Genomic DNA, 14,376 nt, shown 5'->3' on the forward strand with positions numbered 1-14,376 from the left:
TGTGTTGTTTCTTCACTGCTGTGAATGGGTCCCAGACCACCCTAGCATCACTTGCTGCTCCTCCTATGCAGAAAAAAACACAGGGCTTATAGGGCCTGCATCCTTTTGGGACCCAAGATAGTCCATTTGGCCAGAGAAGGGAATTCCCCAGTGGAGGATGGATTTGCTGGGGAGCCCTCCATCTTTCCCCTCTCCCCACTGCTCCTCCAGGGGTTCCTCATGCCACCTCTGTCCTGCTCCCTGCCCATCACTGTGGTCCTGGCAGCCCCATGAGCAGCTCTCTCCAAAGTGAGCAAGCCTTTTGGGACTCTCCAGCTAATTTTCAGCTGTTACTCTCTATAGGGTGGTTTGCAAAAAGAAAGGCACCTCACCAACCTGCCTCTTGATGAGGGCTGTCAGCATACTACAACCCCAGTAAGGGCTTGCCCTGATTACTGGTTCTTCTCCAGAAAACAAGAGTTATGTGTGTAAGAGAGAAAATGAAAAGAAAGAGAGGGATGGGATCACTGCTGGCTGTTACAAAGAAAATGCTTTATTCCTAGAAGTGTTAAGGATTTTGTAAAATTAAATATAAAGGTATTGAAATGCTTATTTATAAGCATAGTTCTATTTTATTTATTTATGTATATATGTATTTATTTAATACATTTTTTTTAAAGCAGCAGGCACTGTATTTGGACTTGGAAAAGGTTTAACAGATCATCAGCCATAGGTTAAAGAGTAAAAGTTTATGTTGAGTTCTAAAGGGAGGAGCGGCAAAATGGCTGAAGGGTATTTCAAGCAAAGGGAGGGGAGTTCACTTGCTGGGGAAAATAACTGGGAAGAGGGCAGGAGTCAAACTGAATAATGCTGATCTTCTAAACATGGAAAGTATACCATTTTATTGTGAAAAGAATCCCATTAATCTAACCTAATCGCACTTTTGGGGGAGTCTCAGCTGCTTTATAGGCACCTGAAAAGCAGTTAAAAGTGAAATTCTGGGGGGAGAAAACATCCTTGACTGACTAGTGAGAAGTGTGCAAACTGGGATGGGAAAGATCAAAGACTGAAGCATGGACTCTCTCCAGGCCCAGAACGCCCTGTGTATGTGGGGAGTCTGCTCAAACCCATTGAAGCTGCTTGCAAGTTAGTGTTAAGCAAGCATTTGAGGCATAGATCCAGAAAAATACTTCTGCCAGCTTCCAGAGAAAGTTTTACCAACAAGCCTTTAGCTGCAGGGTGAAGTTAAGCTTGGGTATAAAGGCTCTGCTGGAGGGAGATGTTAGCACTGTGCAGTACAGAGCCAGAGCTCACAGAAACAACACCTGGAGCGCTTGTTCAAAACCCCCTGAAATTAGCAGGAGCTTTATCACTGCCTTTGGGAGATATTTGTTCAGGTTTCTAGAGGATCTGCCTTTCCTGCCCCGGAAATCCTTTGGAGAGCATGTGTAGTATCCGCCCGAGGTGAGCACCTTCGTGGACATGGGCCAGGCTGTGCATGCATGGCTCAGATTTATACAAATATGTAGGCATACATGCACAATGCCCTTATGTATGGGACCTCCAGATCTTGGGCAGCCTGTTAATATTACTGCTCAGGCTGCTGAACGTCTGGAAATCTTGGACGAGTGGCCAAAACCCTGATTTGGAAAAAAATGTCAGACAGCCAGACACCAAGTTCTTTTTTTAAGAGATGTTTGGACTGATATGGAAAGAAGAACTAGAGAACTAGTGCTGTGTGGGCTGTGCAGGCAGGAGGAAGAGGCACCACTGCAGGGAGGGCTGTGAGGAAGAGCAGCCCCTGGGAAAGGTGGGTGGCAGAAACAGAAAGTTTTTGTGGGCAGATACGGTTAGAAAGGCAAGACAAGGCTGCTGCTCATTCAGCAGAGCCTCAGAGAGGTGAAGCTGAAGTCAAAGTGACTGCTAGCAAACAGAGTGTTTTTCCCATGAGAGTGGGGAGGTAAGGCTGGGTTGGTTTAGACATTGGCTGAACAAGCAGGGACTTGGTACTCCCTGGTTAATGGTGGGCAGGATTCCTTACAGAGAGGTGTGAATTGTCCGTGTGCTTAGGAGCATCTCTCAGAGGTAGAAGTTGGTCCTGGGCTCCAGGACAAGAGGGGAGGGATGCAGAATACCCTGGGGAAGTCTGGCAGTGCGTAGGTGTGATATAGTGAAGGACTTAGACTAGGAAGGAAAGGAAGGGATGTTAATGCTCTTTGCAAGTTTAATGAGGGTACTGAGCACTGCTGCACCAGAAGATGGCCTGGAGACCAACTCATGGTTTGGACTTGATGGGTATAGGAAATACAGAATTTACCTTTGAAGAAACATTACGTCACTACAAATTTCATAACTATCAAGCAGCACGAACAGGAGAATCATCACTGCCTTTACTTGCTTTCCCTTGATGTTATCCTGGAGTGAAACTACCAGTGAATACACCCAAGGCTGGTATTTACACCAATTACACCACTCTGTCCTGAAGTAAATATTTTGAGAAGTGCAGGGGAACCTTCCCATTTACACTGCCATAGCCAAGTTCAGGATCTGCTCTTTCATGCTTCACCTCAGCTCTGTATGTGTGTGCCTGTGTCTTCATACGTTACCTCCCATGTTTAGGACCACACTTTAACCAAAGGAGCACTTGGGTTGAATAACTCTACAGCTGCTCTTGTAGAGTTGGACTAGCTTTAACAAAAAGGATTGAAATGCAGACAAGATATTAGGCTAACTCTTCCACAGGTGTAAAATATGATGTTGGTTGACTTCAGGGGAGATACAGTCCTGGATACTATCTGGAATCAGGAGCTCTGGGTGGCCAGCTAGACTCACAATTTTTGTTTTGATGGAAGTAGAGCTTCCATCACAGGGCTGAGAGAGTCGTCCTGGTGCACCCTCTTCTCTTCCAACCTATTTTCCCATGATTTAGAAAATTCCCATACAAACAGATACACTACTCCGGTCCAGCTCAATTTCATTTGGCCTGATTTATTTGGACGTGCCCTTGTTTTGCTTCAAAAGTTTTTCCCTTTGTTCCGGCTGTCCTTTCATTTTAGACATAATCCAAAAATCCATAGCAAATTCCTCCGTCGAGGATCGTCCTTCGTGTCATTTGAAAGAGAAGATGCATAATCCCGGTTATTTCTGTTGAAATGCGAAGCATGCAGGGCGGTAATCCGGGCAGAGGCAGAGCTGCAGCCTTCCCTCCCCAGTGCAAAGGCACAGCTCCATCTTGTGGGCATTCAGCCCATCTTCTTCCTCACCATACAGCTTCGCGCGTGCCTGAACCCACCACCATGGGACAAGTTAACTCTGGTGGAGAAGGTTCAGCACAGTGGTTTGCTCTCCTTTTTAAAAAAGCTGGGTAAGTATAGCTGCTCTGGAGCTTAAAACAAGAACAACGTGAATTGTTCGGATAAACACCGTTTTAGATTCATAGGTGGTATTAAAACCACTGTGCATCGAACCAGAATGGTTAAGGTAACCGAGCCGACGCCTAACACAACAAAGCACGGCTTATCTGGCAGTCATTAACAGCAGCTTCTTATGTGGCCTGCCTAGATTACTGCGCAAACAGCCCTTGCCAAAATGGAGGGACCTGTTTTCTCGCTCACGGCCATAGGATGTACCACTGTGCCTGTTCCGAGGAATTCACGGGAAGGGACTGCCAGATGAGTAAGTATCTTCTTACACGAGCGTTACAACATGAAATACAAGCAGTAAGTAGAGCTCATTAAAGTTTGCTTAATGAAAAGGTAGTGCTGTTGTGATGGGAGAGACCACTGCAGCATGGATGTTTGTGTAGGCGGATTTCCAAATGGTTATGACAGACAATCCATTAGTGACAGGACAGCTGAAAATAGCTTGATTATACAGTTATAAATCCAAGCATGCTCTGAGCCAGTGAGATGTTAAGTTATAGGAAACACAAAGAGCCTCTTCCCCTCCCTTTGCTGTTTTTAAGATTTAAATATCACTTACATGTTTGGAGAAGACTAATAATACCATCCAGTAGGTAGGGCAGGGAGACATGAAAAAACAACAGCATTTCAGGTGACGCCTTACTGCTTATGCATATGCAGACACGGGGCCATTTCAGCTTCTCCTATGATGTCAGCCTTCCACCTGTACAGCTTCTCCACCTTCAGGGGAGTCATTTCCAAAGGCAGAGGAGATTCAAGCCGGGTCATTTCTTGGGTCATTTCTCCAGTTTTGTGGTGGTGTCACTCCCAATTTACTGCATGTCAAGGGAGGAATTCGGCCTTTACAAGGGCTTTCAGGTACACTTGCTGTTGTTTAATAAAGGCTTTTTCCTGAAGATCTAGACTGTCTCCCACCATAAGCAAGGATGCCCTTTTCAGTGTTGATGCTCCACTGTCTCCAGCACAGCCCATCACCTGTGACTGACACCATAAAGTGTGACAGACACAGTGATACATCACTGATTTTATTTTTTGTATTTGTTGACTGAACTTTTGGGAGGGCTGAAGTGATGCTGCCATGTTCACAGAGCTTTAGGAGAAAGCCACCTCTGCCTTGAGGTCCTTAGAGCTGTGGCTTAGTGCAGCCACACCTTGGAGGCTGGCTTCTTTGAGAAGCACCAGCTGTCAACAAACATACATCAATTCAACAGGAAAAAAGGGAGAAAGGGTATGTGGTGCCGCCTCCTGCAAGAAATAACCTCAGAAAGCCTGTGATGTTTTTTAAACTGTGTTTTAGGGAAATGTTTTGACAACAGTCTCTATGAGTACTTTGATGTGGGCATGACCTGGTCAAGAGTCCAACAAGGAGCTGTGGAGCAGTGCACATGTGTGGACGGCGAGATTGAGTGTCAGAGTATCGAACATGAACGTAAGCACACTATTTTGTATTGCAGCTCTTGACCTGCATGGGGGATAAATGATAGTAAGGGTATCAGGGTCTGAGTGGTGTTACCAGAGCCAGGCTGCTATTGCAGCTCACGTGCCCTCCCCAAGAGGGCCGTATCCTCCCATGTGTGAACAGTAATGCTGACCCAGGGAATCACTTTAGTGTGTCCATCTTTATTAAATGAATTAAGCTGAATTTTAGTGACAAGCCTTAGTGTTGTCCTTGACGGAGATTCAATCCTGAACTGCAGTGCATAGGAACATGCAGCAGATGATACAGTAGAAGTGCTGAAATTTCTGACTTTTCTCTCTTCCAAAGCTGTAACATGCCTGAGAGACACACCCTCCTCTTTCCCTGCACACCTACAATTACTTGAAGTTACTGTTTCCTCTGAGATTTCTTCCCAAGCCTATCCCAGTGTGTTAACTACTTGCCTCCAGGATCTCATTGCCCTGCATCGAGCCCAGAGTCCCCATGACTTTAGGCTCAACATACTCATTCCCAACCAGGGTGATGTTTAAGTTGTGAAGCCTCCACCTTGTTTTGGGCTCCCAGGTGCCAGACAGAGTTATCCAACTAGCTGCAGGGCATGTGCTCCAGGTTGTCACCTATCTGATGAAGCCATCATGGCACCTCCCTTTTGAAAGGATAGTTGGTGGGAAGCAAAAGTATGCCTTACCTCTGTGTGTATGCTCCAATATGGCTATTGTGTTATTCAGTCTGGCTGACTGGATCAACCCCCCTAGACTCCCAAATAACTTAGAGTACCAAGTAAGCTTCACAGAAGCCCTTTGAAGTAACTAGGTGCTTTTATTTCCACCTTACAGAAGTGGAAATTGATGTATGGAGAGAGTTGGTGGCTTTCTAGGACAATGGGAGTCCTTGGGAGAGCTCATAAATTTAATAGGACTTCATATTTCCTCGTTGGACACCCTAAATATTTGGCTGAGCTTCCTGCTAGATACCTCATTACAAATTTCAACACAGCTCTGTGGCAAACTTGGAATTGGCAGAACCCTCTGTACAGAACAAAATGCTAATGCCAACATCATCACCACTGGTAATAACAATCATCACCCCCTTTTATCTATTGTTCATTAATAATATTTTTCAATAGTTATGCTGACATTATCCAATACAAGTGAAAGCAATGAGACAGACCTCAGTGGGCAGAAATCAGCGTAGTTTCCTTTTCTTCAATTCATATCAGGTGTAGGTCTGAGATGAGTAAAAAGGAAAACCTTCCTCAAAATATATATGCAGGAAGAAGATGTACTAAATTAAGGTAAAACGGACAGATTCTCTTGAATTGCTTGTATCTTTGATTTAATCTTTGTCTTCTGCTTGTAGGTTGTGTTCGTGATCCTTGCATGAATGGTGGAGAATGTAAAATGATTACCTCCAATAGGGAAATCGTATGTGATTGCAAAAGAAATTTTGTAGGAAAGTATTGCAATATTGGTAAGTATAACAATGTTCTGGTGGGCAAGGAAGTTGGAATTTTCATGTACGTGTAAGCCTAGGGGTTTTTTACCTCTTTGTTGTATTTTACCTTTGCAGACATTTCTTGTAATAACAGAACAGTAATGTAGAACGTCACAAACAATTTTTAATGTATTCCTCCAGTGTAGAACGTGACACACTCTTCTTCACTGAAACACTGCTTCTAAAAATATTTGTTCATGTCCTTAACTTTATGGAAAATTAAACACAGAAGTTTTAATCTAATTACTCATGTCCATAAAACTAAGCGCATGTGCCCATTTTGTAGGGTCAGAGTCACAGAGCTGTTACCCAATACAAATGCTTCCCCGTGGATTCAAGCATCTTGTGCTGTCCCCTCATGAAATAAGGAGTTGTGCTCTAACAAAAGCTAGCAGCTGGCTATATTTGGTAGCACGAGGCTGTTGTGAGATGTAGACAGAGATAAATGTATACCCTTTGTTTGGATTATTTTGTACTTCAAATTAATATCACATTTAGCTCTGTACAGCTTACCTAAAAAATTCTTACTTGTACTGGTGGGTCAGGGAAGAGAAATCTGCCCTTTGGTGTCTGTGTGCTAGCTCTCTGCTGCTTCTTATTTGTTGCTGCATTGTTTTTGGTATAACTTCAAGGCAGAAGATTTAACATTTCTCACTGCAAGGGTTACATCTGTTTGTAAAGCTCACCTGAACACTAAATCTTAAGTTGTATTAGTGGCTGCTTTTTGAATACCAAAGATATTAGGCATAATTTATAGCAGACCTGCACTCATACCAGCCTGTGATTCCAACTGACTCATTGGCTGTGGCTTTCAGTACATAAACCCCAAGACTTTGATCTAGATTTCATCAAAATCAAAGATAAGGCTTCTGGAAGATACGGTGGGCACATAGTTGTCTGATTGAGTGCTTGAGTTAAAAAATAAACAAAAAATGAGAGCACTAATATATAAGTTGGTATCTGGTAATCTTCTCTGTTATTCTGGTGGTTAACAAATTGTGCAGCCATCTATTCAAACTGGAAAAAATCCACTTGGGAGACCGGCAGTACAAATATCAGGAAAGAATTGGCAAATTGAATGGTTTACAAACTGGTCCTGAACCTTCATTTACCAGATACCTGATTAATCATGTGAAACAAGTTTGTGACTCTTGGAAGTAACTCACTGTAGCTCTGTTTTTGTCCTTCTGTTGCCCCAGTGAGATTTTTCCTGGGCTTTGCTGCTCCATGGATTTGGGTGGCAGCACTGCATGTATACAGTGCATTTGCAACCTAATATCCTGGGGAGGACTGCACACTGCTTCACATGAAAACACTTTCCAAATTCCTATTTAGTTATCAACTTCCCATGCCCAGAGCTGCAATGCTGTATGTAAACATCCACCAAGCATGGCTGGGATTGGGAATGTCAGGATGGCAGTGTTGTAGCTGTAATACTGGTTTTCTGTTAGACTAGCTCAGAACAAGAAATAAGCAGGTGCTCTTGATTACTTGAAAATAATAAAAGCAAACATTTGGTTTGCTAAACAAATGGCTTTAGATGCTTACAATCCATCTGCATTCAGCTGCCTAACACCCCCACACAAAACGGGTACTGAAGGATTGTGTTTATGTGTCAAGGGCTTACAAAGAAGTATAAAAATGAAAAAAAAAAAAAAAAGAAAAAAAAGAAAGAAGCCTCTTTGCCAGGATTTAGTCATTCTAAATTAATGCAAATAAATTAGTTCTGGAGTCTACTGACCTGATAGTGCCACCACTCAAGTGCAATGGTATTTTGGTGAAAGCACCGGGAGTTTGTGATCTCATAGCACATGGAACAGATTTCTAAATATGTGTTGGATTAATTTATTCTTCAACCCTTCAATTTGTTGCTGTGAGCACAGCTGGCTTGTTTTTTTTTTTTTTTTTTTTTTTTTTTTTTTTTTTTTTCTTTTTTACAGTCTTGTAGTTTCCTTTGTCTCACAGGACTGAGTTGGGAGGTTACACTTTAATCTCAGTAGCCTCTGGTTATAATGCTTGATTCAGAGAAAGCTGCAGTGTCCCCATCCCAGTGTCTCTAAAATTTACTTTATTCTAAATTGTTCATTTGTAGAGGCAACTTTTGTTGTGATGCAAAGATGCCTTAAAAAAAAAAGGAAGGAAGAAAAGAAGGAAGGAAAACAAAAACAAAACTATTTAATGGATGATAAGTACCCCCAAATGTTATTAGGCTGTGATGTGATTGAGATCTCTGTGATCTGCCCTTGACTTCTACAAAAAATAACCAATCTTCATGTATTTCTAATAGAAAATCAGCTAATTTGTCTTAACATCATACTCACAAATATAAATAAATGCAGTGCTATCCTGTGTGAGATCACAAATCTGAGTACTGTTGTGCCTTGAGCACTGGTAAAGTAGAGGATAATTGAGGAGTAACATTAGTAGCAGGAAATTACAGAGAAATACTTCTGGTCTGAGGAATTTCTCAGCAGACCACTGGACATTCATATTTAATAGACCTTAACTTGTTTTCCACTGAATTTGTCTGAACTTTATAGAACTTCATGCTTTCACCTTTCAGAGCATGCCATGACAAGAAGTTCCAGAATTTAAATAGATGTGAAGAGAAACAGTATTTTCTATTGTTAGCTTAAAACCTACTCCCTGATAATTTCATTTCCCCCCACTTTGTACTGTGAGTAACAGAATAATTGTAACTTTGCAGATACCTATTTATCTGTCCGTTGATGGTCTCTTTTTCAGACTATGGGGTCTTGATCACAGCTTAAAATCATTTTTGACAATTTTATCATTTTCTTGCAAACAATCATTACAGATATTGCCAAGCTATTCTCATAATGGCCATGCAGTTCTTGGCAAATTGTGAGATGGATTAAAAAAAAGTATGGGTGGTGACAAATGTAACATAGGACATGTCTATAACAAAGGGGATCTATATACAAAAGACAGTTTCTAATATAGATTTCTATTTTTTTTGTAATAATAATTTATTTTCTAACCCCTAAAGAAGAATCCATCATTATTAAAGAAAGACCTGACATTTAAAAAATGTTCTAACACAGTTTCTGCATAAGATTTTTGGAAAGGAAAATAGATTACATCACCAAAAAATCCCTCCCCAAACAGATGCTGTTTAAAATTATGCAGGTATACACTTTTAATTAAGCTTAATTCATAATAACTGCACTTACATATGTACTTGTAAATTAAAAAAAAAAAAAATTGTATAAAGAATAACTGTGTTCACTTTGGAGACAGAGCTCTTGATGAGGGAGCTCTGAATCCAAGCTTTAAGTGAAAATTCAGAATTAATTATCCAACCAAGAGTAGGAATGGTCATCTGACTGTACAGAGAAAGTCACAAAAAGGGTTTAGAGTCATTACTTTGGCAGTAATAAAGGTGAGAAAGAGATGAAAACTAAGAGGCATGTAAGGGTGATATTTTATCTGTGGCCCAATCTGGCATAGAGAGTAGGGGAGAAGGGAGGGAATTGTGAAGATGCTGAGGGAGATGTTTAACTTGAGAAATGTTTAACTTCATTGGAGGCAATAACTCATGACAAACAGTAATGAAGATGTAATTGTAAAATTACTTTGATATTTCAAGTTTCTTTAAACCAAGAGAAGCCATGGTAGAAATGTTCCCTGAATACAGAGGGACACACAGCTAAAGAATGAGGAACAACTTGAGCAGAGGACAGATTAATAATTTATACTTGGCATTTATGCAGATATTAAAGGGACTTGGAAGGTGAAGGAAAGAGACATAGATTTATTTATTTATTTATTTATAAGAAATTGGTGTCTTTAGGCTTTTAGGGTCGAAAAAACACCATTGTATTCATACTGCAGGCCTTAGTTGAAGTGCAAGTAGGAACTGGTGTATATTTGGCTTCCTTTCTGCAATAAAAACAGTTTCTACAGTTCCTTCTGACTGTGGAGTGCTTGCTTTAGTATTGTTTTGGGGTTTGGGTTGCTAGTTAGTTTCGTGGTCTCAATGGAATTTTTAAATGTATTCCCAATTTATTGGTGAATGTTAGTGGTGTATCTTTATCCTGTAACTATTTGCCAAGCCTTTTCCTGAAACACTTCCACAAAAAGTCATCTGCAGATGACTTTGTTTTGCTGACACTGAGCAGAGAAATAGCTTGCAGTCATACGTGGATAACTGAGGTGGGTTTCGTACTACATATGTCAATGGTTTGTTAACTTTTAACTAGATTTTTGGGGTGCATAATTTATTCATTAGGTGGTACAATGGTTTTGATGGCTAGCTGGGGTTTATTTCTGTTTCTGTTGTTGTGGTATTAGGATTTAGCAATAATTCAGGGTCTGTTCTTGTGGAACTATTTACAAAATTTAGGTAGCTGTGTGTTAAAAAATCAGAAATAGTGTTTGCTAGTAGTTTGGTCATGGTAAAGTGTGGGGTTGTTGAGGGTATTTCTGAAAACCCCTTATGTTTTCCAGTGGTGATGGTTTTTCTTTTCTTTTTCTTTTTTTTTTTTTTTTCATTTCCTTTTTATTTTTATTTTTTCCCTGTAGGCTATTGGTAATGGAATTAGAGGGACAACATAGCTTTAAAGCAAGTATGAGTTGGAATGCTAATTGTGGAAGGTTTATGGTTATATAAGGAGATGTGTTGGTTTATGTCAGAAGTAGGTTGAAGAATTTTAGAAAAGTAAAATGACAGAATAGATGAATATATAATTATATACAAGAAAAACTCTTGGCCACATCTTTGAGTAACTGGGGGTGTTTGAGTTAATAAAAGAAGTTGAAAAAAAAAAAAGAAAAAGACAGCAAACCCACCCTCTTAGTGGCTGTTTTACTGACATAGTGTGTTTGCAGTTTTCTGCTAAAAAAGGTACTTTCGTAAAGGAAATCTAGCTCTGGAGGCTGGAGGGAAAGTTTTAAATCTTTCCTTCTGAAGAAGATAGCGAGAAGATAATGAAAACTTTTTATGTTTACCAATGGCATTCTATAGCATCATTATGGTTTGATATGGTTTGGAGAAGTGACTAGATGGTTTGCAAGCATAAAGTTTATGGGTTCCCTAGGAGGTTGTGCAAGGTTAGAGTAAGGTTTATAAAGGCAAGGATAATGAAGAGGAAGCCTAGGGTACTGTTGCAGAAGGTACTGGTGCAGTAAAGGTGGCTTGGATTTTTACCAGATTTTGAATTATTTCCAAAAAGGCTGCTGGAGCTAGTTTCATGGAGAAAAACTAGGTCTGGTAGGCTAAGATCTGAAACGGTAAATGGTAGGAGGAACTAGAAGATGAAGTACATGAACATGTAATCAACTGAGAATGCAGCTCTGATTCACTGCACTAGGATATATAACAGATGGTGGACAGAAGACTAGTGACAACTGTGGCTTCACAAAGCAATGTTCATTAGGCACTGTTTATGGAGATGATGAATGTGAGTGGAAATAGAGAGGCTACTCTGATATCTCTGGTTTCTTTACAGAGTTAGGAATTATAATAAAGATTTTGGCTTTTGTAGAGGAAAACGCAAGCAAAGAAGGGAGCACCATTTGCATACAGGCTGTGGGTCAGTCATTTACAGTGGGCATAACAAATCTGGGCTACAGAGGAGAAAGCTAATGAGCTATGCTATCCGTGGTATAGTGTATTGCAAAGTTTAACTTTATGAAGATCAAATGATAAGGCCTAGGACTAGACAAAAACTTCTGAGGAGACAGGAGTAGATTGGAGATCAAAAGAAAACTTTATTTTTTACAAATGAATGTATTTTTCAGATGTTGGTGGGGACTGAAATTTCTATGGTACCTTCTGTGTGCCTGCATTGGTGCCTTTTTAGTTGATTAGTCTTTGTCATAATCCTAGTATAAAATAATATCATTAATATCAGCAGCTGATAATATGAAGCAGCTGCTTAGTCCTTCCTCTTATGATAGGTGGTTAAGGGGGATGTAGTGAGATGCAGGAAGATGCAGACTTTGTGGTAGAACTCAGAAGTTCCACTTAGAAGATCCACTACAGTGTTTGCCTCTCCTATTGTTTGCTTTCTCCCACCAGGCCACTCTGCGTGCTTCAGAGAATCCCCTCTTATTGCTTGCTCTTTAATGAGCAAGTGCTCATCTACTAGCCATCATTAAGTGGCAGAAAGTCTTTTTCTGTCCAGAGTGTATAGAGTAATTTAAACCTTTATATAGAAAGACTCAACTTACTCAGAAGGTAGATTTATACATTAGTTTTTATTAAAATAAAATAAAAACCCTTCAGTTTTATCTCAGCTGATTTAAGTATTTGCAAGTGCAAGATTACAAAGATAAGTTGAAAGACAAATATGTTAAACAATAAGTCCAGCTGCAGTGAATGGTGTGTGCAATCCTTAAGTTAGGATGCAACTTAAAAAGATCTTTTGTGCTATATAAATCACTGTTTTTCCAGTCCTAAATTCATTCTTGTTTCACATGGTAAGTTTCTATTAAATTTAATTCATTACAAAGGGATGCCAATTTTCCTACATTGCTGCATCATTTTTGGCTCAGAGAGATTGTTTTTGTGTTTCATAATAAGGCTGTGGTTTCAGTGGGGATTTATTTCAGTGTTAGGTGCTGTCAGACTGGAGGTTTTATTGCTATTCAACAAACTGGAAAGCTGGTTCATAATATGAACCGATTATTTGTTATAAATTTCTTACGTGTTATTTTCTGTTGTATTAAATCATAAGCCCAAATAGAAATATTGAGATCTAGGTAAATATTATAAATATGTGATAGAATTACACAGAAATATACATTTCCTTATATTTCTGTTGTGGTTTATATTCATTAATTTGCAAACTCTGGAAATGACAGTAGTTGTTATTATTCTTACTTTCGGAGACAGGGATTAGTGCATGGCAATATGAAGCAGACTGCTTGAAGCCAGGGACAGCCTAGTCCTGGGGCTGCTGCCTCTGTGCTTTAGACTTCATATTCTCTTCATGATAGTGTGAAAAAGATGGCAACTGCTTTCTGTGCCCACCTGGCACCTTCTTAGTTATTTATGGAGATTTTCAATGGAACAGGGAGGGAGAGTTTGTTCTGAAGAAGAAGCAGATTTTCTTTGGGGAGGGGAGGGTGATGAAGAGCAATGCCAGGTTAATACAAATGTCCTTCATAGCTCTCAGCATGGTGTTTGCTACACTTTATCCAGCCAAGTCTGCCTTGTTGCTCTCAAAACACCCGAGAATTCTTCAGATTTTTATACAATGAAGTGAAATGCCTATAGGAGCAATCTGTACAAATGCTGGAAACTCCTTTATGTTACACATTCATTTATCCTGGGAACTCACAGCTACCCAGGAAAGGAGACTGAGGAACCCCTAGGTGGATCAAGAAAAGACAAGCCCTTCCAATGAATCTGAGCTCATATTGAAATGAAACTTGACTGTAAAGGACTCCTTGGGAAGCAACAACGCTGAGGCAGTATAAGCAATAAATTTATACTGAGGCATAAAACTTCATCGTTCATTGCTATTCATCTTCATTGTTAATAGATGAAACATGACATGTAAATATAAATTGATAGATGCACTAGAAAGTTTTCAGACAGGTATGAATGCCCTGTCTTGCAAAAAATTTACTGTCTAGTGAGTGCCAAAGTGCTTGCTGTGCCCAGCACAGGGATAGTAGGGCATGCATTTGGCTCTGGAGCTTCCTGAGACACTTACACAGTAGTGGGCATTTGCTCCTGGAAACCTCTGAGGATGTTCTCCTAATTCTACCAAGGTTTTGCTTTTCTTTGATTTTCTAAAGATCTCTTCTATCTGGATAATTGATGTTTAAGACACAAGAAAAGACATCTTGTAAGGGCAAGTTTAAGCAGAGAGGGGACTTTGGCCTTGTCCTCTTACCTCTCTCCCTTCCTGCCATGCGCTCACATAGAACAATACAAAAAAAAGAAACTCATCTCACATTGTATTTGATAAAAGCATTATAGGTTGATCATGGATAAAACAAAGCATTACTGAGTGAAATGGTTACTTAAAGCTATCCTGCCCCAGGATTAGGACCATCAGAGGAAAAAAA

The 14,376-nt window shown here is 40.2% G+C and overlaps 1 protein-coding gene across 1 annotated transcript in view; it reads left to right on the top strand.

Annotated features, from left to right (window-relative positions):
- The window catches only part of HGFAC (HGF activator), a 42,815-nt gene that overhangs the window by 11,654 nt on the left and 16,785 nt on the right, over positions 1 to 14,376 (top strand). The window contains exons 5-7 of the mRNA XM_068679782.1: positions 3,541 to 3,654; positions 4,699 to 4,830; positions 6,199 to 6,309. Coding sequence (XP_068535883.1) covers positions 3,541 to 3,654; positions 4,699 to 4,830; positions 6,199 to 6,309 — 357 coding nt within the window. The remainder of the gene's footprint in view (positions 1 to 3,540; positions 3,655 to 4,698; positions 4,831 to 6,198; positions 6,310 to 14,376) is intronic.

Source organism: Anas acuta, chromosome 4, assembly GCF_963932015.1.
Source record: "Anas acuta chromosome 4, bAnaAcu1.1, whole genome shotgun sequence".
Classification (NCBI taxonomy): domain Eukaryota; kingdom Metazoa; phylum Chordata; class Aves; order Anseriformes; family Anatidae; genus Anas; species Anas acuta.